Source organism: Amblyomma maculatum, chromosome 1, assembly GCF_055883805.1.
Source record: "Amblyomma maculatum isolate TAMU_Amacu chromosome 1, ASM5588380v1, whole genome shotgun sequence".
Classification (NCBI taxonomy): Eukaryota; Metazoa; Arthropoda; class Arachnida; order Ixodida; family Ixodidae; genus Amblyomma; species Amblyomma maculatum.
Genome location: NC_139344.1, coordinates 470,323,300 through 470,350,464, shown reverse-complemented (window position 1 = coordinate 470,350,464; position 27,165 = coordinate 470,323,300). Strand labels below are relative to the sequence as shown.

Below are 27,165 nucleotides of genomic sequence, written 5' to 3'. Positions count from 1 at the left end.
TACGAGCCCTGGTAACCTGTAACCTTCTTCTCGCCCTTTGTACACATACAGTCCTGGCCATAATATACAGTGTAGTGTACTTATAAATAGCAAATTCTTTGGATTTATCAATTTTCCCATTGGCCCAATGCAAAAATAAACCAGATAAAAAATAAAGGATAAATTATTGGCCATACATCGCATACAAGAATAGTTTTACCGCCGCCCAGTAGATGTTTACCCGAAAATCTGTCTGAATGTTATATGGGGCAAAAACAGACTGCCGTGGAGAAATCCGCGAGCGCGATTGCGTGCGGTTAGGAAATGAGCGCTATAATCATCGCAGTCGCTGCCTGTTGTCGTGCAAAGGGTGCGGCTATATCGTCATTGCATATTATGCAATCCGTGGATGGTGCACACATTAATGGAGCGATAGTTGGTTTGTGGGGTTTAACGTCCCAAAACGACTCAGGCTATGAGAGATGCCGTAGTGGAGGACTCCGGAAATTTCAACCACCTGGGGTTATTTAACGTGCATCACACAGCACACGGGCACCTTGCTTTTCGCCTCCATCGAAAAGCGGCCGCCGAGGCCGGGATTTGAACCCGCGTCCTTGGGCACAGTAGTCGAGCGCCATAACTACTGCACCACCCCGGCGGGGGTAACAGAGCAATAGCTCTCGGCATGAAACAGCAGATTCATCGGAATTTCCGGCAGGGTTTCGAGCTTTGAAGCCTTATAAAAAAATATGGGCATTCGCACACGATTTTAACGATCATCAAAGCTGGGGATACCCTGTAGTTCATCCAGTTGCTAATCGGTTCCGCACATGCAAAAAGTACTGCCGCCAGCGTACACGCTACTGGAAGCGATGCTCACAGCAATTGTCAAGCTTCAGCTGCTGCTTAAGCGATCACGAATTCAGATTTCTTTAAGTATGCTTAAGCTATTTTATGGCTATTGATGTATCCTGTAATAAAGTGTTTAGTGCTTTTTACGACGATTAGCGTTGCTCAACCCGATTTAGTAATCGCTGGCAAGTAGGCAAGTTTACATGCATGGAAAAACACGTGGGTGTGGGCGTTTTATTTTTTCGCCAGCTGAGGAATGATTCGCAATCCCCTGCCCCCATAATAACAGCCGCGCGTAATTATAACACGAGTTACGCTTGCTGTTAAGGAGGTTGGCAGAGGAGAGGGCACACAGCCCCCCTCCCCCGCCTCCCAGTCTCCCGCGGCAATACTGCCTTCCTTCCTCCCGACATAATCCGGAAGCCTCCCCTCCCTGGTCACAGTCGAGGAGCGCGTCTGTTGCAACTCGCTCGGGGCTTTCCTGTGGTTGAGTGCACACACGCGCGGTTCATGATTTCCACGGAACCTACTGCAATGGGCTGTGAGCGTGAAGCCACGCCTGGTGAGCTGACTCTTCCTCTCAGCTCCTTGCGCGTTTCCTCATTAGGTGGTTAATTTCACCCCCGTATGCGAGCGGGACGTTCGCTCGCTACAGCGGTTGTATTTCAGTATTAAGACAAATACTATTCATTGCCGCACGGCCACTGCAACTGTCGCACACAACCAAACTAGCATCCGAGATCCAAGCGCGGCCGCTGATGCCTGCTGCTGAGTCTGCCGTGCACTCAATACAATAAAGACTGAGTATGTAATCTGGCCGCAGCCCGCCGCAGTAGAGACTTCTCGCACCACGGGTTGGGGGTCACAGCTCTGTCTGTTGGGGCTGTACGTCGGGGCTAAAAGGCGACAGTAGCGTCTAGCCCCATCTGTGGCGCATTCTTGTGAGAATAAACCCCATACGGTCCAGATATAATGATAATCGGTTATAATGAACGGATTATCCGGTTTTCTCAATATCGTTATAAGCGGACTGCACTGTAATGAAGCATGCCTCCGCTTAAAAATTCTTTGTAATCGTTACTACATAAATATTGGGAACTACCTATACATACTTTAGTGCATGCCACAGATAAGCTTGCAAATTCATTTTTGCCTAGAACCATACATGCTTGGAATATATTACCTAGGAATATTGTGGACAGTCTCCGTGCCAAACAGTTCCTCGCAAATTTGAAAATGCTTGGGTGAAGTTGTACTTGTATTCCTGCATTGTTTTTTTTTTTGTTGTTTTTTGATGTTTCATGCTTTGACTTTCTGTATTTGATTGTGATTGCCTTTGTTGATGTATTCTTGTGATGTTTTTTCTTTTTGTCCACCCCTGCCTGCAGTCAAGTGACTGCAGAATTTCTAAATAAATAAATAAATAAAATGCACTCAAGTAAAGATTCTTCTCTACAGAATGCATGAGAGAATTTCTAAAACCACAGACAATCTCCATAATATAATTTTTAAAATAAGCCTCAACACAATCGATGGTCAGAAGGCCACAGAAGAGCATGCGCTGAGGAGTTTTCTGAACAATGCCCGCTTTTCTTATGCGCATTGTGCTCTCGCAGGTCTAACCACGCACCATTTGTTTCGGTCTACCAAGTGAGAAAGAGAGAGGGGAAGAAGACAAAATACGGCAGAAAGCCTGGAACGGCGCCTCAAGGTACATCTCCAGATACAACCAGTGCTTTACCCATCCCGTGGAAGAGCAAAAGAGTTTAAGCATCCTCCCATCAAGCGATGCTACCCATGCTGTACTCAAGAGATCACTTCTGGGGAGCCTAGCATACCATCTACACATTGTCACTGAGATGAAGACCAAGTGCAGCATAGCACAATTAATTATTTTGTTTTATCTCTACATTCAGTCACATAGTCACCGTCAGCCGAACTATACCCACTTCTTGACGAAGAACTCCAATTAACCTAACCTGGTCCTGTGCTAGTTGCATCCACTTCACCCCTGCAAACTTATTATCCTCATCAGCACACTTAACTTTCTCCCACCCGTGCTCTGCTTTCCTTCTCTTGGAATCCAATTTGTTACCCTTAGCAACTGTCGGTAGTGCTCTCTGCGCACCACATGCCCTGCCCATTTCTTCTTGATTTCCACTAGAATGTCATTAACTCACACTCTGCACGCTTCCTAACGTTGCCCCTACCATTTTCCGTTCCACAGCTCTCTGTACTGTCATCAACTCAAGTAGAACCTTTTCCGTTAACCTCCACATTTCAGCCCCTTTGGCTATGTAGTGTCTCCTCCTCGTCCAACGAAAGCTGCTAATAGAAGAGCTTTGTGCCTTCTACCAGACGGCAAGAACAGGCAGTAACTGTTCCCTCAAACTCGCTTACTGCAGAGATGCCTTTCACTCTCAAACTGCCACGTTTTGCTGCGAAGCAAACATCCGCATAATTTTCGGAGTCTTCCCAGCAACACTTTTAGAGCTATTTTAATAACTTAACTTTAGCACCTTTCTTAGACCATGATTCAGAACCACCCAAACATAACACCATCTCTTCATATCCTCCTCGCGGCTACGTCATCACACTAGCTTTTTCTTCGTCTCCTGCCTTGGCACATACCTGGGAGGCAGGTGCGAGGGGTGCCCGGCTCCTGCCGAAGCAAGTCAGAACCAGTGTCACGATTGTGGCACGACTGCACATGCGCGAATTCGAGCGAATTTCGGTAGATGCGCGTTAACGCTTTTACTGCTGTCCGACTGCTAAATACTATTTTTTGTAAAAGGGGTTACTTATGGGCTAAATGCACATTTTGAAACATTAAAGCTGCTTCATGCACGAGATTTCTCCCATTTAAGTAATTTCTGACGCATTGCTCGATTGCCAAATGCATCCCCAGCACAGTAAACATCAGTTGCTTGTTCGACTTTTTCGTGGTTTATGCTCCAACTGAAGTGCGAGGTTTTGCCTTTGTGCAACGCGTGTCGCAAAAGTTTTGTTTTGTTTAGAAATAAGCACTGGATGAGTGGCGGTGACAGGTCTGCACTGATGCTGCAGTGTTTGCATCAAGTGCACACTCTTTCAGAATGCCTGGACATTGCTGTGTACTGCGGAAACTATGATGGTGGGGATACAACAGTAAGAGTCTTCACCTTCCCATCGGACCCAGTGAGAAGGGCTCAGTGGATAAAAGCCATTCATCGTGCGGATTTCACACCAGGAAAGCAATCGGTGGTAAGGCAAATATTCCTCTTTACTAGTTGTCGTCAACAGCTTCTCTGCATCATTAACGCTACATATTACCTAGATAATCCGAAATAATGTGTTTGCGATACTTACCTTAAGAAAGAAACGTTTGCATAGCTTTAGTGCGAACCTTCTTTAATATTGCATGAATGCGGCTTGAAGACACAGCATTACTGATATTTAGTGCGCACGGACTTTAAACAAAATTGCGATCATTAGCACCTTAAAACGTAGGGCTGTTTTTTTTTTCTTTATAAGCTTCAGATACTGCATCCTCTTAACATCTCATTTTACATTTTAGGTCTGCGAGCGTCACTTTAAGCCTGCGGACATGGTCGAAAAAACAAGTTACGTGGGAGAGGAAAAGTGATGGAAGCTAAGCTGAAACTAGTAGGACTTCGACCTGACGCAGTACCAAGCGAACTCCCAAACTGCCTAGTGTATCTTTCTGGTTCAGCTACAAGTGCCTCTCGAGAGGTCCCAGATCACAAGGCGCGTCTTGAAGCAGCTGTAATATAGGAAGCCATCAACCAGTCCACTGAGACGCACCGAGAGGAAGAACACAGCAACAGAATCAGGCTCTGTTAAGCAGTCTTCCACGCATCCAGGTTTCAGAATTCTGGAAAGTTGTTTCTTATCCCGAGTGCATACTGTTTCTAAATATTGGTGTTGATGGTGCTCCTGCTATCAAAAAATCAGAGTAACAAATGACTCATTCATAAGGCTGTTTTTCAAGACGTAGAGGTGATCAAAGTTGATGGTGTAAACATTCCAGAAACTGCAAACGACATTCTGTGTCTAGCAAATCTACTGGATGCCACTGAGAGATTTGACAAGGCGTCTGCCTTCAAGCCCATGGATAAGACAGACAGCACACTGATGCTTGTGCAGTCCTTTCTTGAGGATGCATTGAACAAAGAATTGCAAAGCGAGGAGCAACAGGATGCTTTGATCATCTTGTTGGAACAAGTATCCCTTCTTTCCAGCAAACTAACATCCAGCTAAAGAACTATTGCAAGGCAGGAAACGATCGGCTTGTGCAATCCAAGATCACTTAAAAGCGTAAAATTAACACTTTGAAGCCTTGATAAATTTTTTTTTTTTGTGACATTCGTCAGAGCTTTGCTGGACACTTGCATACTTTAATAAATACTTTCATACTCGATACAGTTTACAATTGTATTGACCTAAAATCAATTCTATAGGCCAAAAACAGTCCTCTGCTGACCCTGGAGCTACATGTTTTGAGTGCTATGAAATCATTGCGAAACTCGCTTATTTGTTACCAAAACGAGTACTGTTCCAGCATTTATAGAGCTGACTTTCTAAAGCTATGTTTATATCCGTAGCGTTATAACACTGGCACAATAAAAGCAGTGGCTCTGGCTTTTCATAAACTCATTCAGATTATGTGCTGTTTCCTGAAACTTTAATCTTCTTTAGAAAATCTGCTGCACGAATAGCCAGACGTTTACTTGCAATACTGGAGCCGACTGAAAAGTTATTTATTGAACAATGGGGCTTAAAATATCAAAGAATGTTTTCACATGCGGCAACAACCACAATTCTAGTGAAACAAAAATAAGCGCGCAGCAGCGCACAGTTTCTGCATGCGTCGTAGTGTGATGACATCACGAAGGAGTGGAGAGGCCTTGAGTAGTCTAGGTGGTGTTAGATGCACGCAGCGCGTGCTTCGTGACAAGGGGAGAGTTCCACCACATTTGCCCAGTGCGCCACTTGTAGCGCTCAAAGCTCCAGAGCCCGAGGCCCATAATGCACTCTGATTGTAAGAGATTCAAATCTAATTTATTGGTCATATTCCTTAAAATACCTTAGCTGTTGTTGACTGACATTCAAGCTTCGTTTCATTCACAATGCTGAACACAAACAGGTCAAATGCTGGGCGTCAAACTCCCCATCCCTTTGCCTCAGTTAGGGAGCCAGAGCCGTGACAGCTGACGTGTGTTCCCGTCCTATTTGTTCAATTCACACAGTTCTATCAGCCGATTAAAAAAAAGGGGGGTCAATGAGATTCACTCAGCCTACTGTTCTACAGTATGGTATATGATTACATTATTGCCTGTGTGAAGAAATCAGATACATCAATGCTAGTTTCTGAATCCCTTACTATGCTGTGACAAGTTTTTTTGGCAAAATAAACCAGCATGGGATGCTCTGTAGCCCACATTCAGGTGATGGTTTGGAGTCTGAAGCCACCATCACAGCCTGTGTTTAGACAACTCTCTTGCCACCTGCCATAAGCATGTTAGTGATGCTATGCTAAAGAAGCAGCCTGCAGTATAACCCATTTCGCGACCAGCATAACTTTGTCCAAAGGAGTAAGGCAAGGCTGTCAGATGAGTAACCCCCCCCCCCCCACACACACACACACACCAACTTAACCAAGAATGTATGTTCAGACCTGTTTCGGTCCTTCCCCTGAGACCAGTGCTGAAAGCACCTGCCACAAAATCCCCCAATGGGTGGCCCACAAAGACTTCCTGACCCTTCAGGACCATTTAAGAAAAAAAAAAAAGTGTGCGGTGGGATGGAAATCTGGGGCCTGCACCTAACGGGGCTACACCACTGTATGCAAAAAAAAAAAAAAAAAAAAAAAGTGTTCAAAAGCGCGCGCGAGCGCCGGCGCGCAATCGCAAAGGCAAAGCAACGGGGAGATGACAGCAGTGCTCAAAGCAAGGCAGAACCAAACCCGCGGGAAGGCAACGATCATCGTGAAGCACCAAAGAGAACTCCACGAAAAGTAAGCATGAAAGGGGAAAGGAAAAAAAGCTAAGAAAGAAGAGTGCCCACAGACAGCGGTCAAAAATCGTCGCCGCAGGCGGCAGCCGAGAAAATGAAGAAAAGAGCGGGGAGATCGACTCAGACGCAAAAGAATCGCCAGAAAAAAGAAAGCGGGCGGGCAGATTAGAGAGGGCCCCGCACCGCAGAAGACGCTGAGGGGCGGGTGAGGAAGAGAGAGAGGTGGCGAGTGGGGGGAGAGCACGGCGGGCGGCCATGGCGGCTCGACAGCGTCAGGCGGCCATGTTTCTCCCCGCTCACGCGCGGGAGGGCAGGCCTAGCTTCGGCGGCCATTCCCGCCCTCCCTCCTCGACACGGCTAGGCCTCCTGGCGACGCTCCCCGCGCCCTGCCGCCGAGGCTGCCTACAGCCCCTCGCCCCCATCGACCCCCTCCTTCTCCCCCGGTGGCGCAACGCCGGCGGCGCATGGAGCAGCGGCGGTGCGCCTCCTCGAGACCGCAGCGGCAACCCTCACCCACTCGCCGAGGGGATTCCCTCGCATAGCCCGTACTCTCCCCCACGCTGTACCGAAGTACACGCGGCTCTGCATCCATCGACCAGTGGGACACACTGCCCACCCACGCATGAGTTCGGTGCAGCGCACGCCGAATCAAGGCCGCGTTTTAACGCCGCTCTGCCAGCATCGCACGGGAGCAACAATCTCAAAGCGATCCCCGCCTTGGAATACGGTAAAAGGAGCCATTCAACGCTGCCAACCATGCCGTATGCAACACAACCGACACATTATTGCACCTGAGTGCCTTCGGTGACTGTTTTACGATGCCCGACCGATATCAACGCATTGGCAAATTATGCAGCGCCTTACACGTGACTTGAAAACGAGGCCCTGAGCGACGTCAATGCCAAAGTGAGGCACAATCAGTGCCACTGATGCTGTTGTCATAACGCGGAAGCAGAGTGCCTGCCGCTAGGCTCTCGATTAGTTTTCCGTCATTCCGAACCCCGTGGTTTCCATTTCATCGTAGGGCGGTCCCGTTGTGCATACCTACGGAGGACGCGATGTACAGATGCGGACATAAGTAAACGGAGCACGCTTTTCATTCAAATTAAAATAACGCTTTCTTCACTGGAGGTAAGAAAACAATATCTAGCCAAGTAAAGTGTCACTGACGTCTACTGCCGGTTCGCACATACCGTGACTGCCAGTTTGAATTATGCAAAGCGTAGAAAATCGCGTGCTCCGTTTACTCATGTCCGCAGGGGTACCGTACGTCAATGGTTCCTGTATGTTCAGTATCTCTCAGCAGCAAAAAACAAAGGAGGGGGAAATCGTCGTGGGCCAGCGCTTTCCGCCGCAACAAAAGAAGCGGGCTCGAAACAATGCGCGCTGTAGAGACGAGGAGGGCAAAGCGGCGGACGAACCGGGGCTCGCTGCCCGCCCGGAGTGAAGGGCCGAGCCCTTCGCACCCCCGCAGCTACGAAGGGAGCACGCATGCTCAGAGCCATGCCGCTTTAACGACTGAAGGGGGGGTCAGGCGCAAGAAACGCGCATCGGGGCTTCGCTCAACGACGCAGTGCGCCCAAATGCGAGTGATCAGGCCGCGGGCAATCTGTAGCCGCCGGGCAGTGCAACTCGACATGCTTTGGTTTCATTTTTTATCCACGTTAGTAAGACGGATACGTTACTGTACATGGATCAATATAGGTGGTTTGTTTTTTTCGATTGTTTTTCTTTCCTCTCCCTTTCATCAGCTGAGCGATGGCTATGACATCGAAGTTAAATATAGGTGACCCGAGCGATGAAAAAACTGCGATATAATCACTGCTTCTTCAGTCGTGATTACTGCACTTAAGGCATGCAGTCAGTTAAAACGAGACAAATCAGAGATTGCAGTTTTTTTTTTTTTCACACCTGAAGTGACTTAGAGCAGAACAACGAGAAATAATTCGTTTATCAACTATTTCGAGGTTGTAGACAAATAATACGTGGCGACCCATGCATGTCTATCCATGTAACGCAACAAAAAGATAACAAAGTGGTCACGAAAAAGAAATATCCCGATGATATTCTGTCGTAAGAAAAGCATAATAGGCATATGCTTAATTAAGATAATGATGCCCATTTTTTTTAAGTATTACTAGGCAGTAAGTCATTCTGATACAGACCGAACATGCTGCTGGTAGCAGATCTTACATCCCCACCAAAGATTTATTTTTTTCTAACCCTGTTTTGGAAGACCCACATGTGCACTGCGGAAGCAGGCACATGTGGTCAATAGACGCCCACAGATCAGCTCCTGCATAACCGCGAAGACGAACCGACGGGCACACGGGACAGACTGGAGGGCTGACCACCCTTCTCTCACTTCCACGCTCACGTGGCTCCAACACAGTTCTCAGCACTCATTGCCTGCGAGGTTCACTTTCTTGACATCTTTTAAAGAATCCGAATATGCTACAAACCACCCGCGACGTATGCAGTTTGCCTTCACTACTCGCAGGGCCGTACATCCCTCGGCATCGACGGCCTTTTTCGTTAGCCAGACAGAATTCTAGAGGTCACCCTCGCCACGCGAGACCACTGAATCCGTACACCGATTCCACGGTCTAGATGTGCACAGCGATGTTTCATTCGTAATCTGTGTCGGGACCGGTTGATATGGGACACGAGAGAAACACGCATTCTAAGACATGCAGCGGGGGAGGTGGCTGGGACATCTTTGGTTAACCATAGCGAAAGCTCCAAGCACTGGCAAGACAAGGGGCTAAACGCCGGGCGACGACGCCACGCTGGGAGCACACACGTATGTACGCCTATTCTCACTCGTCCATCGAGCGACCAGCGCGCTAGCAACGGGGAGGAGGGATGCAAATGACGCCCTTTCACGGCTCCCCACACCGGAGAAGAGCCGCGGCGGAGCACACGTAATCTCGCCCCTTGTTTGCTTCGCTGACGTCACTCATCGATTGCCGCCAAGCGCCCAGAATGAAAAATGCGCGCACCAGCCGTGCGAAAACAACGGCAGCAGTAGAAAGGACGCAGCCGAGTGGGGCAGGCACGTCTCGCTCAAAAACAGCGAGAAAGAAGACGCCAGGCGACTTACGAACTATATTCTACACATCTTCAAAACCGCTGGGAGGATCGCGCATCGACTGACCGCATCCCGACCTAGGCGCGTCAGGTCTCGCACTGGTCGTTTGGTGGACAAACGACCTCCGCTCAGAGTTTACGCGCCTCGATCTGGTAGCAAGCGTTTCTTCGGCCTGCTTTCAACAGGAGCAGCTCTCGCATATCATGCGCGATGCTGCTCCGACGGCATTCACTGCGCGAGCCGCAGCGGGAACAACCGCTCGTTTTCCGTCTCATTAACGCCGCTTCGACTACGGTCGGAAGCGAGCAACAAAAGGAGAAGCGCCACAAACAGGCTCACGCTGCGCGCGCGTGCATATCGATGGCCGCCGATCTGTCGCGACGGCACATCCCCCCGCGGCGACGGAAACGGACCAGTGGCGCACGCGACGAAATCGACGACACGCTCGGTCACCGATCGGTGCTCGATAAGCCACCAAACAGAAATCCGGCCCCTACATTACGCGCAATCAAGAGTTCGATGAGCGCTTCGTGGCCCCCTTTCGCACCCACGATATCGAGTGACCACACAGCCGGACGGTCATGCATGCGCTTGGGTAGAGGGTGCAGTTCCCACGAGCAACACCGGGGAGGAGAGCGCCTCTTCCAAGGTCAGACGGTCGCCAGCAGAAGGGGGCGAAAATTAAGGTGCAGCGAGCAAAAACAAGAAGCAGAGAGGGCGCCACCACGCTCCTCGCAGAAGAGACTCGGCAGCAGGTTTTCTTGCCTCCTCTCCCGCTCGCGGAAGTCGCGCCTTCCGAACAAAGGAAACTCCCGGGAATCGCCAGAGGAGGAGGAGGAACGCAGACGGAGGGAACCCGCCGAGCAACGCGAGGAAAGAAAAAGAAACGGTGCCGAGCCAACCAAGCCGGTTGAAGCGGAGCATGGCCAGGCAAGCCAAAATAAAAGCAAAACAAAAAATAAAAGTGCGCAGTCTTCGCCGCGGACGAAGCTGCGAAACCCCCTCCTCCTACAAGCGCGGACCATGCACCCGCCAAGCGTCCGGCCGGCCAGCCGCCGCAGCGAAGCGCGCTCGCTTGCCAGAGGCCACTGCTGTTGTTACTACTACTACCGGCCGTAGTGGCACGAGATCTTTCCCGCCCTTAGCAGAACCCCTGGGAAGAAGGCGCGCGCCGCTCATTCAGCCGCCACGGGGGCGGCCAATTGTCCAAGACCGTCCTTGCCGAAGGAATGCGGTGCGGATCTACGGGGAGGGACGAATGTACACCTGACGCAGGTACAAGTGGCCCGAAAGAGGCACGCGGCGCATCTGAGTTATGGATTAAAGTGCAGGGCTTCAGCGCAGACTCCGTGGGCGCTTTCACCACCGTCTGGAATAAGAAACGCCGTGACTGAAATGCGTGCGCTGCACTGGTCTAGAAACAACTGAACCTGGAAAAGGACAAGAAAAACGGGAGATGGGGGAATCCGTGAGTTTTTGTCTTCCCTACGAGGGAACGCACCCAATGCGACAGCCATAGCAACGCGGGAGAAGCAGAGGTGGTTAGAAGTTAGTGCTCGTGGTGTTCGTCTCTCGTCTCTTGTGTCCTCGTCTTTTGCTGCGCTATAGTGTATTGGAATCATGTACCAACAAGCCCAAAAAACCACGCTACTATGAAAGTTTGCAAAAACAACGAACGTTAGGGTTATTTTCAACCAGGGCTGAAAATTAGTTTTCGACATTTAGGCCACGAAGAGAACCAGTTATGAAAGGAGAAAGAAGTGCGCCTGTCACACGCAAGAGCGGAGCAACATTGAATAACCCGTCATGGTCGGCTACTGTAACTTAGCAAGTGGCAAGATTTGAAAACTCGGCCGCAAAAAGAAGTTACTAACTTTGGGGAAACGGCCTCGTTTATCGGATACTGAAACTGCTCTAGCGGAGGGGAATGTTTTGTTTTATCGTGTAGTAGTGCGAACATCTCCTAGCTGAAACAATTTATGGTCCGTGGTGCTGGAGTTACTATGTGCGCGGAGTTTCGTCACACGAACAACCTCGGTGCAGCGGGAGGGCAACGAACTCGACCAATCATTACTTGGGCACCTCTGCACTGCATTCTTGAGCTGAGGCCATGCTAGGGGAGACGGATCGCGCGAATGCCACCTCTGAAGGCGACGAAAACTGGAAACGCCGCTTTTCTGCTGCCTCAAGAGGGTTCAAAGAACGTGGTTTGACTATTACGCGTGCGCACTTTTTTAATGGCCCCTCGCGACACGAAATTCGGGCCCATAATGCACTGCAAAGCCAAAGGCTGTATTACTGGGCACAGAGCATGCAAAGTACAAACTGTGGTGAATAGGTGACTTGTACAATTTCTCAGCCGAAAGTAAGAAGGGGACATAAGCTTTTTTTTTTTTTTTTCATTTCAGGCTAGCAACGCACACAACCTTAACACGCAATATTTCATTTCCCTATTCGTTAGGACTTCAGAGGACTGATTAAATGTTAAAGCTCTGCAACAATTAGACACCAACTTCTTTGGGTGAGCAAGTGCTTGTCAGCCAACACACACGTTTGCGAACAGGAGGCAAAAGCAGCTGTGCGTAACAAGGCCCCTTGTACCTTGGTTGCTCTTAAATCAATGCTGCTGCCAGCTAATGAATGCAGGTGGACTAATGCAGTCCCACAGGCAGCTGCTGCAGTTGGCAGGAGTCACTTGGCTTTCGCCTTTCACAGCCTGCAAACTTCCTCCCAAGTTCATGGGAGACGCCACTGGCTGCAAGCAGCAGACTTTTGTCAACGTTGCTCGGGAAATGATGAATGGGCTCATATTGAGCTTTATGGCACAAAGTGCCAAGTAATTAAAAAATAAGGCAAAACAGGAGCTTAGAAAGGTACCGAGTAAGTAATTAAAAGAATAAGGCCAAACAGAAGCTTAGAAAAGTTCACCGGCTAACACACTGTTATAGTTTTGTCACAATGCTTTTATCTTTAGGAACCCATCACATCTGCCTGCCCAGAGAATCCCGAGGTTCTGCAGAAACAATCATCCAAACTTATAATTGCTAGCATTGCTAGATTGCACGTCCTGGTGAATGCCAAACCAGTGCCAATGTCTAGACCATTATGATTCCTCTTTAGCACTTGTCATTGTGCTTTAGCCTCGCGTCTCCGCACTAATTTTTTCAGTATGCATTATGGTTCCACATTAATTTTACGACCACATACTTGTGCTGACTACAGGCATGCACCTCAAGCATGAAGGAGCAGTTTTGCAAAAACCGAAGCACTCACCCGCGGTATCTGCCTGCCCGACTTCTTCATCTCTTCCCGGTACCACTGGGTAAAAGTGATGTAGGCCGTGGTGGCGCGCTTAGGGGCCGGCACACCGTCCTTGTTCACCTTGGGCTTCTTGTGCTTGAGCTTGCCCCCCGGTCCCACCACGGCAGCGCCGGCGCCCATGTGGCCCATGTAGCCCACGTGGTGGTGGTGCTGGTGCTGATGGTGCAGCGCCTGCTGGTGGGCCGCCGGAGCGTTGCCGTGCTGGTGCTGCAGGTGCTGGTGGTGATGATGGTGATGGTGGTGCAGCGCTGCCGCCGACGAACCCCCGCCGCCACCGCCGCCCCCTCCCCCGCCTCCGGACGAAGACGAGGTGGAGTTAGCGCTCGCCGTCAGCTGCGACATCTGGAGCCCCGCGGCGGCGGCCATGTTTGCGGCCATGTTGGCCGCCGAGCCCATCGACAGGTTCAGCCCAGTGGGCAGCATGGGAAGCTGCGCCATGGCCGGGTGCAGCTGGCCCCCGCCCGCGGCCGAAACCACGGCCGCGTGCTGGGCCATCGCGTGGTGGTAGTCGTAGTCTGCTGCACAGAACCCCGGCAGGGCGCCGAAGGAAGGCATCGGTGATCGGCTCATCCTTTAATTAGCGCTATGAGCATTCGTGCACCGACACCGTGATGCTATCACTTAGGAAGACCACAGCTCACTAGCGAAGCATGGAAACGACACACTAACTTCCAACTGGTAATGACAAGCAAAACTGGCGTTAATGCACAGAGCAGCGATCAACAAGCGTGCACCACCACCCATCTCTTGCTCTAGTTTCCTAAATTGGCGAGTTGCGCTAATGCTGACCTGGCAGAACAAACAAACAAGCTACAGGAGTAGAAGCGCCCCACAGTTGGCAAGTCAAAACAAGCTGTCCTCTCAGTGGGGTGGCGGCATGAGCGAGCTATCACGCACGGAGGAGGAAGGGTAGGTACACAGGCACTGGAAAAGAAGGAGCAACAGAAGAGAAAGGCAGCTGGGCAGCCCCTATTCACCTTTTTTCGAGTATAGCTCGCTGTTCTGCCGCCAATCATCAAGCTGCTGCCCAAAGTACTTTCCACGACTTCCGGCTGGGTGACAAACACAGCAGGGTTGCAGGAGAAAAGCACGCACATGGCCACTGAGTGGGCAGCCCTCCATCATGATGATCAAACACAGCACACATTACACAATGCCACCACCACCAAGAGACGCCGTCGGCAGGAGTCTGCACGAGGCCCCGTCCCCCGGCTAAGTCTCGAGCCAGCAGACCCTAGAGCAGCCTCCTGCCACACGGCGACACTGAAGCAGGCTCACCCAAACTTCTAGAGCGAGAACAAGCGGGGCACGTGCATTCCAACAACGCTCATTTCCCAAAGTTACGCACTAAAAAATAATAGGTGGGGGAAAGAGGGATTACACTGGATACCGTAAGCGAAGCAGCGGCCACTTACCAAGCAACATGGCAAGCAAGCGCTCTTGGACTAACTACAAGAAATCGGTGTCGCCAACGCAAGGAGGCGTGTCCGTCACGCGAGAGTCGCACAAGCAGCTTCAAAGCACAGCTCACGCGGACAGTAGCGGCACGTCGTCCTGCACGCGTCGTCGCACGGCTTCTCCTCTGGCGGAGAGGGATGGACGCGAGAATCACTCCGCCTGGGAGGGGCGGCAAGACGACGCCTCGATGCTCTCCCCTCCTTTCCCGTCATCCCCCAAGTACGGCGCGAAAGGAGAAGGGACATTCGAAATCCTGATGCCAGGCAGGACGCGCGCGCGCTTGCGCGATTCGGGAATAGCACTTCCCTCCCCCTTCTTTCTGCCCGCGAATCCCGACCACCGGCTGCGACCGCCGTGTGCTGCGCACGCCAAGATGGACGTGAGCGGCGCGCACGCGAAAGGCGAGCGCCAAAAGCACGTACCCTGCCCGTAGGCCATTTTAATGGCAGCCGATTAAACCGTAGGCCGGGGCTCCCGAGCGGCCGGAGAAAGGCGAGAGACTGGGCTCGAACGGCGACGGGGGAGGGCGTCTCCGCACGAAACAAAGAGGGGTGAGGGTGCACAAGTGCCGAGGCAAAAGGGGACAGCCTGCAGAGGCGGCTTCTTGCGAAAACGTTGGGCCTTCCCCCTTCAGCCGGGATGCAAAAGGCGAGTTTCGAAATGGAAGTGGCGGTGGTGCTTGTACAGCGCTGGTGGGGGAGAGGAAAATGAAACTGGAAAGGAGGCTACCGCTCGTAACACGGCGAGGGGGAAACGTCGATCAATAAGGCGGAGGTCCCGAGGGGGGAAGCAGCAGAACGCTGGCGCCGTGAGAGCTGGCAGTCGAAAGATACCCTCCTTCCACCCAAAACCTGCGCATAGACCCGCTCGGAGGGCTGCTGAGGGTAGACAGGTTACAGCGCGAGCTGAAGACTGCAGGGGTTAGCGTCTGCGGTTAGTTGTTCGGTGTAGGCCCCGCCCGGAACAAGGAATTGAGAACCAGCCAAAAACCCGCGACGAATAAAATATGCATGTCAGCAGGGCCGTGGAAATGTGTCAGCATTCACGGCGCTGTCACGCCGGCCAGCCTGGTCGGAATAAAGCAAGCTTCGTTGCAGTACGAGCTGTCACCAATATTCCTTCACGACCCGTGCCGCTCGTGGCGAAAAGATGGCGATGCCAAATCAAAAAGTATGCCCCGAGAGCGACGGACAGAAAGTGCGTAAATAGCCGCCGATCAAGCCAGACGGCGCGAGCAACTAACTTCACGATCGAAGACACGAAACCATCCCATTTACATAATTGGAACAGATTGCGGACTGCTCGATGAGTGACTGCGGCCAGTCACCTGTGGTGGTGGTCCACGTTAAGCCCGCTGGAACCAGTGCACCTAATGTGTAAACGCAGCGCTGCTACCAGGATGTTCGCTGTAGAACATCGTAAAAGAAAACCCCATCCCGAAACTCTACGAACGCATGTTCAGCGGTCTCCGGCTTTGTGCAGCAATTGGCGAAATTCGTAGGTCTCACTGCACTGCGCCACAAGTCAATTTCTGCACGCAGAAAAATATGCGCCTCACCGACAGGCAAGAATTCGCCAACACAGAGCGGCGTATTGTTGATTTTTATTACTTGGATTGTGGAGTTTAACGTCCCAAAGCGGCTCAGCCTATGAGAGACGCCGTAGTGAAGGACTCCGAAATTTCGACCAGCCGGGGTTCTTGAACGTGCACAGCACGCCCTCCATCGAAAAGCGGCCGCCACGGCCGGGATTCGATTCCGCATCCTTGGGCGCAGAAGCCGAGCGCCCTAATCACTGCAACATCACAGTGCCCGTAATACCCCCCGTTTGCATGCTCCTCAGGAATGATGTCTGTAAGGCGAGCCATATAATGTCTCAATCGAAGGCGTGAAAACTAAATAACTGTACAGGCCGAGCTCCACACGACGCAGTGAGAAGGCTGGACCTTCAGGACAATTTTCGCGACGCCACTAGGGCACGCTATAAACACTCTCGCAGTGGAAACGGAAAAGGTGCAAGTAATGGTCGTACGTGTTTGGGAAACTTCTCATATTGAGAACAGTAAACGAGGAAAATTTCTAGACACAAGTAATCACCACCATTGCCAGGAGCAACAGTGCTCGATACATTAAGAAGCTACAAGAGTTTCTTTGCCTGACAGGCGTTTCGAAAAGCAGTCAACCTAAAGCACAATACTGCTACGCAGGCACCTCAAACGGCATTCGCTCTGCCGCGGTGGCTCAGTGCGCGCTCCGCTGGGATCGGTCGCTTTATTATGAGGGAGGCGAAACGAAATGAGCCCCGTGCGATGTCAGCGCACGTTAAGAACCCCACAAAAGTCAATGGTGGCGACGAGCTTGTGCGCGTTTCCATCTTTCTTTTTTTTTTGCTACTGGAGGGCGCTTGAGGGGGACAATTTCTATGCTTGAGCAACAGTTTTTGCTACGTCGAGAACAGCAACCGACTAAATGCGTAGTGTCATGCGGCTACTACAGGTGTCTTAAGCCTCCCGGCACGCTTCTTTTCTTTTTTTTCAGATACTGCTGGACAAAAAAAAAAATAGCAAAGCCCGAGGTTTTTGTCTAATCTTCTCTGCACTGTCCACTGCAATTTTGAGGCCAATATAACAGGTTCCTTTATTTGTGTTTCGAAAAGAGCCAAATCCAACTTGCATAAACAAAGCAAACGGCAACTTTTTTTTCTTCTTATCTACAGCAACACATTGGAAGGTTATAAGCGACAGCTTTGAACATCTTCGAGCAAATTAAAAATTGCAGCTGAACTTCACCCCAGATTTAGCTCTTTTCGGGGAAAAAAAAAAAAAAAAAAAAACGTGTTCTTAGCAGGGTCTTTTTATTTTTTCCTTGCTTCTCATCGCAATTTAAAATTACAAACAACTCGCTTTGCGAACACTTTTGCTTGGGAACAGAACTGTGTGTGTTAAAAAATGTCAATTATATAGAATTCGAATTTCTTGAACATTGGATTAAAGCGCCTTTTGAAAAGTAGCTGCCGCTTTCATAAGTGTGACATGGACACCACGCCATCAAACAGCCGCACGAATGGGCGCTCCCAACGTTCCTCATCTCCTCCGCGAGCGGCCCTCGCAAACAAACGAACCAACACAAACAACAAGAGAACGTAGCACGACCCCCGCCCTCTTCTTCTTCCCCAACCCATCTCCAATGTTCGTTCCAAGGAGGGGGGCATCGTCAGAGGGGTGCTTTGGGGGTTGTCGGCAGTGGGAGAAGGACGAAGGGTTTCTGAAAGCGAAGACTGGAGAGATAACGCATTTTCAATACTGCATTAGAATAGCGACCTGTCCTTGTTTCGTGCGCATCCCATCAGTGCCTCCATAAGCTCAGACACATGCATACTAACACTTTGGTTTGTGGGGTTGAACGTCCCAAAGCGACTCAGGCTATGAGAGACGCCGTAGTGGAGGACTCCGCAAGTTTCAACCACCTGGGTTTCCTTAACGTGCACTGACATCGCACAGCTCACGAGCGCCTAGCTTTTCGCCTCCATCGAAAAGCAGCCGCCGAGGCCGGGATTCAGTCCCGCGCCCATGGGAATTGTAAAGTGCCGTAACCACTGCGACACCCCGGCGGGGCACATATTAATAGTCGTCAGCTACTCAAATAAGCCCAATTATCGCGACACAGACAGAGCCCCACTCCGTTGTCTGCGTATCTGAACGTAATCGAATGGTTCGATTCCCATCTCACTTTTCAATTCCACGTGGTCAAAACCTTTCGACCACGTAATTTTATTCCTACGGAAAATTGCTAAGTGGCGTGCAAAACAGCAAACGAAGGTCGTGCGCAATTAAGGTCTGATCGGCCCTTCGTCCTTTTTACCGGTTCTCATTCTTGGACCCTCACTTACCAGGCAGTGAACCTCGGAGCTGAAACCTGTGGGGCTGCAACGTGGAGGCTAACCAAGAGGGTTCTACTTAAGTTGAGGACAACCCAGAGGGCTATGGAACGAAAAATGGTAGGGGTAACATTAAGAGATAGGAAGCGTGCAGAGCGGATGAGAGTAATAACTCAAGTTACTGACATTCTAGTGGAAATTAAGAAGAAGAAATGGGCATGGGCAGGACATGTAGTGCGAAGAGAGGATAACCGATGGTCGCTTAGGGTAACAAACTGGATTCCAAGGGAAGGAAAGCGTAGCAGGGGGCGGCAGAAAGTTAGGAGGGCGGATGAGGTTAAGAAGTTCGCAGGGGTCAACTGGATGCAGCTAGCACAGAACCGGGTTAATTGGAGAAATATGGGAGAGGCCTTCGTCCTGCAGTGGGTATAGTCAGGCTGATGATGATGAACATCGGAGGGATGGAACTGGCGAAGAGGTTGCTGCTGAAGCCCCGACGCAAAACCTTGAAGGCTTTAGGTCGGTGACCTGGCCATACGCGTTGGCTCGCATTCACCCGCCCCTCCCCGCGTGATGGCCCAGCGACAGGCTGAAGCCGGGAGCGTCGCACTTTTTTCTAAGAAGTAGGGATGACTGCCCTTCGACCTCTCGGGCGACAGGGAGCTGCGCAGGACCGTAGACATCCCGACTTTCTCTACAAGGGTTCATGGACCCCTGCCAACCTCGGGTGACTCTCAAAAGCCGCACCTGGATGGGGCACGCTTGTTAGCACAGTCTTTGCGGGAAGGCGTCCGCGAAGCCGATTGTTCTAATTTCTTGCCTTTGCGCACAAAAATACGAATTCGGATGCGAAAAAGCTGGCTACGTCCAGCATCACCACGCCCAATTAAAAAATATTCGCCCCTGTGCAAAAGAGGAACGCTGCGTGCCGGTCCAACTCCAAAGCATCCAACTATTACAGTAGCACAACCATAGACAAGCGTGTGGAAAAATATGCCACTACGCGCGTCCCGGCCCGAACGACCTGGTCCCACTATACACACAAGCGCTACGCAGGGTACCGCTGGCCAGCGCCTAGGTACAATCGGCGCAGAACCTCTCTCCCCCAACCGTGCGTGGCCTTCCCTGTTCGTGCGAACAAGTCGAAAACCACCCAAAGCAGCAAGAAGAGCGCCTGTGAACCTCGGCCCAACGCCCCTCGGAGCCCGACACCCAGCAAACTGCAGCGTCGGAGTCCAGAGCCGCAGGTGCGGCCGACGTAGCATACGCGCCGAGTGATGCGGTAATCGGGCCTCTCTCTCTCACCGCTCGCTTCCTCGTTCCAGTGGGAGATGGAAAGAGCATGTGACGACAGACGCGCCTTCACGTGCGTCAGGCGGCAGACGTCATTTTCTATAGCGTCGTCGAAAAAAAAAAGCCAGCTGTGGGCCGCGAGCCAGCGAGAAGAAACCGCACTTAGGGGGAAGGCACGTCGAGCGACAACCGCCACCGTCACGAGTACGCGGAACAGCTTTGTTTTTATTTTTTTCTCGGTTTATTTTTTATCGAAACCACCAGTGCAGCCTGCGCAGAGAGACGCTGACGAGGGCAAACTCGGCGCTGAAGACCGCAGTTCATGACCGCACCCCCTGCACGTCCGGTTAAAGGCCGCGAGGATAAAACGAGGTCGCGAGCGCAATTTCGATGGGTCCGAAACAAAGTAACATGCCCACGTGCCGAAATTCCTGTAAACGAAAAGCTCCAAACTCACTGTTCAAGGCATTCCTAGAGCACCCCAAATAGCACGAATTCAAAAAGTTGAAAGTGCTCCGTTCACAACAAAACGAAAGCAAGTCGCACTCTCGGACCATTGGCGGAGTCGCAATCGGAGGCGCGATTCTCTCAGTATCGCTGCTTAGATTGCACAATACGTCTTACCCAGCCAAACAAACAAGGCGGGGAGTCGAACTTGCTTTGCTGTCTTTGATAACTCAAGAGGCAGCGCCCTACTTTTTGAAGCTAGATAAGGGTGCCTTAGAACACGCAGCTACAAAAAGAAATTTAACAGTGAAGATGACGCATATGCTGTATGTGGTAACACCAGTGAAACAAAATTGATCATATTATACTCGAACGTAATGGTATCTACCCGGAAGTTGATGCAGGCGCAATCACTGTTCCTGAAGCTCTGGGGTTTAGAGATACCAGTGGCCGGTTGAATAAACCGGCGGTGGAAACTAGCAAAAAACGACTGGAAGCTTGGTGGCTTAAAAGCAGAGAAGTGACATAATTGGTAATGCAGAAACAATCTAAAACATTAGGATATAGGGAGGAAAATGATAGCAACTGCTAGCACCCCGTTTCCACGCACTTCGGCCCGCATCTACCGGAGCAACACCTGCGGACAGCGCGCTAGTTACGAACTTGAACGAATGCTTACATAATTCCTGCGCATCATCGCAGTGATGGCTGAAAGCATTTCACCAGTTGAAGTGCTAATTTGGTCTGCGAGGTTTAACGCCCCAAAGCGAATCAGGCTACGAAAGACGCCGTAGTGCGGGCTCTAGAATAACATCGAACAGCACACGGACGCCTAGCTTTTCGCCTGCACCGACAAACGGCCGGGATTCGATCCCGTGTCCGTGGGCACAGTAGTCGAGCGCCGTAAACGTCACTATATATATATGTGAGAGAGAGAGAATTTTTATACGGGCGTGTTCTCGCAAGAACTTAAATTTATTTAGTTTGTATCAAATAGCAATGTGTCGCTCGTGCGACCAAATGAAACCTTTATCTTTTTTATTTTTTTTTTGCAGCAAAGTGTGGTATATGATATAAAGATTTTGCACTGTTCAAGGATAAATGTGCAAAACATACACAGGGTCTTTGCAGTTTTTATCTGGGCTTCAAGTTACGAGAAAGCAAGACGAACCTAACCCTTATCGCGGCATAGATTGTCTTTGTTGCACTTTAGTGTGAAGTTAACCGTTTCTTATTCTTACGAGATGTAAAGGGTCCTTTTCTATGTACAGTTAATTACGTTCGGCAAGAGCTTTGCCAATGTTCGTTGTGCCAACCTTTTGTCATGTTGCTGGTGGAACGCGCAGTTATTTTCGACATATTATTCAAGCAACATGGTTTTTATGTACCCGATTGATATTTGATCAATAACATAGAAATAGATTTGCCTGTACCTGTGCACCGGTCATTTCACGCTTCGGGACACAATGAATGTGCAAAAGGAATGCATGCATGTTTTAATTGCATGTAGCGGTTCTGCCTGGGAAACAGAACGAAGGGGGATGAATTAGCCCGAGACATGTTACTATAGTGTTGGGAGAGGGTTTTCTTTTGGGATGTCCTTCAGCAATCTTCGCACCAATTTTTTTCCTGTTAACCCCCATAAAATTCGGTTCCTAGCTGTGGAAGATCACCTCGGTATACCGTTCATTCAGGGCGCGCAAAATGGTCCACGCTGATCTTCACATCAGACCCACCCGAGAGTTTTTGGGGGATTCTACAGATAAATGATGCTTTGAAAATTCAGTCCTATGTACTTGGGTATATTAATGCACTCAATCTGAACTTTTTATAATTACATGTAGTGCATGTAAACCAGCTCAAAAATCGGCCAGCCTGAAGTTCTTATGAAATAAAGGCAATAAAAAAAGCACGGCTGAATTATGCCTCCTCGTAGTGGCTCGAATAACGGTAAGGATGACAAATGTCATTATTATACTTGAAAGAGGCTTTTATGATCACTTATCCATGCAGAGGCAGAACAAACAACACTTTCTTTTGCTGCCCTAGAGAGAAAAAAAAAAAAAGCGTGACCAAACTCACTCAGTGTGACAAAAGGTTGACGATTATGATGGTTGAGGAAAAGCGTACTACTGAACAACCAAAAGCTAACAAAAGTTGGTGCATGCTAACGCATGGGGCCTCGCCATCTGTCCAGGTCTATAGTTTGCCACAGCACCACTTGATGCTGACGTCCAAATTGACTGAACAGCTGTATGAAGTCTCCTACCTCTAACACTGCCTAACATGCGACTCCTGCATGCTGACTACCTAGCGTTTGGCGCAGGCGCCTGCGCGTATCCCTGGCACCACTTCCACATGTGGGCGGATATGGAAAACCACTTCCCAGTTAATAAACTGATCCGGATACAGAGTTGGTCACTGCCAACTGCCTAGCCGCGTAACAACTGAACTCCCATCCGCAACACAAGTCCAGAAAGGAACCTCTGGGCACTACTTATATCTTACCACGTTTCCTCTCCGTCAGACACTTTCCGAAGCACACTAATTTTTCACAGAAAATGAAAAAGGCCGTAACTGGCTAACCCCTATAACGACATGTTTGAAAGATTCCGTACACCTCGTTACCAAAACATTTGCCAGTAATATTGGTGGCTGCAGAGCCCTTCCAACATTTGCAGCCAGACACTGCGCCCTGCACTATGTTTTTAATAGCGTGGCACAAAGGGACCTGAATCAAGCATATTTCAATATGCTCACCACAAGTAAAGCGGTAACTCGGCATTCCTGGTAACCTAATAAAAGTATTTGCTAATACAGACCTGCAGCAAAATTTGTAGCTGATCGCTAGTAATAGACAATAAGATTTCCTACATTGCATAAATCCCATTCCCCTCGTTGCTGCCCAATCGAGGCATCAAACAGAGACCAAGCAGTTGTTATGCACGCGCAAAAGGCACACACTTAACCTGAACCTAACAGTAAAGAAAGTTAAATCCAATGAAAATGTGCACAGCCAAGTGAAGACCAATCCAGGGGCACTCTCGTTTACTGGAGGATTAAGTCATATGAGGCATGAGAAAAACAGCAGTGTAACGGTCGATATGGCGTCCCTTGCCATTCTGGCTCCTGAAGCAGGCTCGCTTTATTTAGCCTTGGAGTGACTTAAAACTACGCACTTTATTGCAGTTTTTTTCATGCCTCATGCGACCTAAACACCTTTCTTCAATCGACACACAAATCCAATTATAAATTATCCAGTGGTCATTGGCAAAGCATGTATCGCAATGTCTGATGCAAGTAAAATATTAGAGGTGTACTTAAGGTTCCTTAGATGAGGAAACACAAAAGCATTGCAAGTTCTGTACCTAGTTGTTATCACCTAAGAACAATCCGACACAGCGCAGGTTTTATACCAATTGAAAATGTTGCACACTAACGTTCACAACTATTTTTCTGGACATTTTGCTTGTGTCGCTTTCAACGTTTTCGATCAAATGACTAGTGGGACCTGATTACGGCAATGGTCAAAGACATCATTAACACTAATTCATCTAATGATGTCATACGTTTATATTTATGACAAATTCCCACTGAGGTGCCTTATCTGTCATCTCATTATTATGACTATCTAGTTATCTCTGTGTTGTGGTGCTATGACTTATCTCATTACCATTAATGATATATGATTAATTACCTAGCTATCGTAAGCCATCTCCTGTACACAATCTCGTGGTCACTCACCCTGTCCAAGTCATCTATGAGCCAAGAAATGCTTTCGCTTTAATAGACAACCTGCGTGTTATGTAGCCATGGCCCTAAACGCTTCACTGAAGCAGCTCTACCGTTAAGCCAAAGTCAGGGCAAGCCGAGTAGTTCTGCCTTGGCTAAGACAGTCAATGGTGCTGTATGCTTCAGCTCATTAATTCAAGCCTGCGAGCAGTTACATCCACGACTGTGCCCAAAGTTTGCGGAGAAGTTCTGATAACAGAATCGAGATATGGCTTTCCAAAAAAAGGTTGGAAATTGGGACTCTCCATGGCCCAGAAAGGGAAAGAAAAAATACCCCAAGCGAGTGTGCTGCACAATACCTGGTCCACAAGAAGCTATAAGGCCCTGATAAGCATCCAAAAGTGCCCGTATGTTCTTGTAGCAACCAACCACCTGCCAACATTTCTGCTTCTAACTTTCTATCGTCTCACACGAAGTACATGGGTGCCCTGCTATTCACTTCTACAAAGACGAGGTTGCAGCATCCAGGATGGAAACCGTGTCCTTGGATTCAGAAGTCTAGTGCCCTAACCACCGAGCCACTAACATCGGAAAATGTGCTCTGCACCGAGAAAACAATGCTGGAAAGCTTTCTCCCTCAAGAAAAGGTGAAGGCACATTTCATTATACAGTACAACCAATGCAAGCATCAGACGTCATTGATGGGTAGGGAGAGGTGTGCTTCCGCAAGATGATAAAATTGCACAAGAGTTATCCTACATAGCAGAGATTGAGCCTAATGCAATAGCTTGTGTCGAATGCACTGAACAATGAAATGTGCCTGCCTCTTTTTTTGTGGAAGAAAGCTTTCCACCATCTTTGTTTTGGTGGAAAAAAATAGAACTTAAGCCGTCCAGAAAAGCTGGCAGTGATCGAGTGCAGTTATTTTCTTTCTGGTAGCAACAAAGTAATCAGTGAAGTTCACTCACAGTGTGTGGAAGTGCATGGACCCTCATTTCTGAATCATTTTTCCTTGACATCTTTCCAGAGTTTTGTGCCAAACATAAAATTTCTCCTTTTCCTGCAATTACTTCATTATGGGTCTGCAAAACTCAGAATGTCCATGCACCAGAGAGACCATTTTTAATGCAGAAGAGCCCTTGTGTGTGTGCAGTACTTGGTAGTACAGTGGTGGTGGCCATAGGAGTTGTAGCAGAAAATTCGATTTGGAACAGATTGTTTTGCAGCCTAGGTTCAATACTGAGAAAGGTGTATGCAGAGGTGTAGCTGCGCCACAGCTAAACAAAACAATTTTCTGCGCAAAGATCTGAGTGGTTGTATAAACCAGATATGCGTAGTAGTGTAAATGTTTTCAGCGCAGAAGTTGCTGAGAATGTTGGGAGACGAGTGATTTCCCTGCGCACTACCCAAAAGAGCATACCCCCTTGTCTCTCCCAGTTCCTATCGATTATTCTTTTTTACACTCATATTTTCCAAAAGTGGCTCCCATTTCTCTCCCCCAAACACCACCCACCCCCATAGTAATTTATGACACCTCCACACATTCTCTACTCTGAAAGACACCGGCCATTTTAGCTAATTGTTTTCTTCAATATCACTCCGGCTTTGATTCTAGACGAGATTCAAAACCTATATGCACAAAGACACTTCATCGTCGGAATCATCATCAGCAGCTGGACTATACTTACTGCAGTGCGAGAGCCTCTCCCATATTTTTTTAATTAACCTGGTCTTGTGCTAGCTGCATTCACTTGACCCCGCGATCATCTTAACCTCACCTAGCCACCCAACTTTTTGCTGGCCCCTGCTACGCTTTCCTTCCTTTCGAACCCAATTGGTTACTCTTAGAAACCATCGGTTATCCTCTCTTAGCACAAAATGTACTGCCCATGTCCATTTCTTCTCGATTTCCACCAGAATGTCAGTCATCATCATCATGTCTGATTATACCCACTGCAGGGCGAAGGCCTCTGCCATATTTCTCCACTTAACCCAGTTCTGTGCTAGCTGCATCCACTTGACCCCTGCGAACTTCTTAATCTCATCCGCCCACCTAACTTTCTGCCGCCCACTGCTACGCTTTCCTTCCCTTGGAATCCAGTTTGTTACCCTCAGCGACCATCAGTTATCCTCTCTTCGCACTACATGTCCTGCCCATGTCCATTTCTTCTTCTTAATTTCCACTAGAATGTCGGTAACTTGAGTTATTTCTCTGACCCACTCTGCACGCTTTCTATCTCTTAATGTTACCCCTACCATTTTTCGTTCCATAGCCCTCTGGGTTGTCCTCAACTTAAGTAGAACTCTCTTGGTTAGCCTCCACGTTTCAGCCCCATAGGTGAGTACAGCCAAGATGCAACTGTTGTATACTTTCCTCTTGAGCGATACCGGTAAGCTGCTAGTCATAATCTGCGAGTGCTTGCCAAATGCGCTCCACCCCAATCTTATTCTTCTTGTTATTTCCTTTTCATGGTCCGGATCTGCAGTTACTACCTGTCCTAAGTAGACATATTCGCCCACTACTTCCAGTATTTCGCTACCTAATGTAAACTGCTGTTCCTTCCCGAGGCTGTTGAACATTACCTTAGTCTTCTGCATATTGATTTTCAAGCCTACCTTTCTACTTTTTCTGTCTAGGTCATCAATCATTATTTGCAGTTCATCCCCCAAGTTGCTTAGCAAGGCAATGTCATCAGCAAATTGCAGATTACCGAGGTATTCTCCATCTACCCTTATCCTTAACTGCTCCCATTCCCATTTGTCAGTAACTTCAGTTATTTCTCTGACCCACTTCCTATTTCTGTTTCACCTACCATTTTGCGTTTCATAGCTCTGCCAACCCAAGTGGCTCAATTTAGTTACAACTCTCATTTCTGAAAATTAAAATGAACAAAATTCTACCGTACAAACTGGAAACTAAGTGGATACTCATGACACTGATACAGCGAGCAAGGACGATGTCAGTGCAATCGAGCTATCACACTGATCCCATCTGTAGCCTTTCTTGCGGCCTTATGCTGGCATTGTGGAACACTGACAGTGGTGCTTACTTAACAGAACACATAAATAGCACTCCGAAAACCTTTAAAAACCATTTTTCC

General features: G+C 49.2%; 1 protein-coding gene and 1 pseudogene across 5 annotated transcripts in view; one reads left to right on the top strand and one right to left on the bottom strand.

Moving 5' to 3' along the window:
- Positions 1-27,165, bottom strand: part of LOC146209940 (uncharacterized) — a 65,796-nt gene that overhangs the window by 30,145 nt on the left and 8,486 nt on the right. For 2 of the 5 annotated variants that reach the window (XM_084605364.1, XM_084605378.1), the window contains exons 2-3: positions 14,236-14,310; positions 13,211-13,776 (exon numbers count right to left, since the gene is read on the bottom strand). In XM_084605364.1, coding sequence (XP_084461490.1) covers positions 13,211-13,776; positions 14,236-14,310 — 641 coding nt within the window. The remainder of the gene's footprint in view (positions 1-13,210; positions 13,777-14,235; positions 14,311-27,165) is intronic. The other 3 variants (XM_084605371.1, XM_084605391.1, XM_084605385.1) reach the window with 3 other exon arrangements.
- LOC146209941 (uncharacterized) lies at positions 1,366-7,388 on the top strand (annotated as a pseudogene).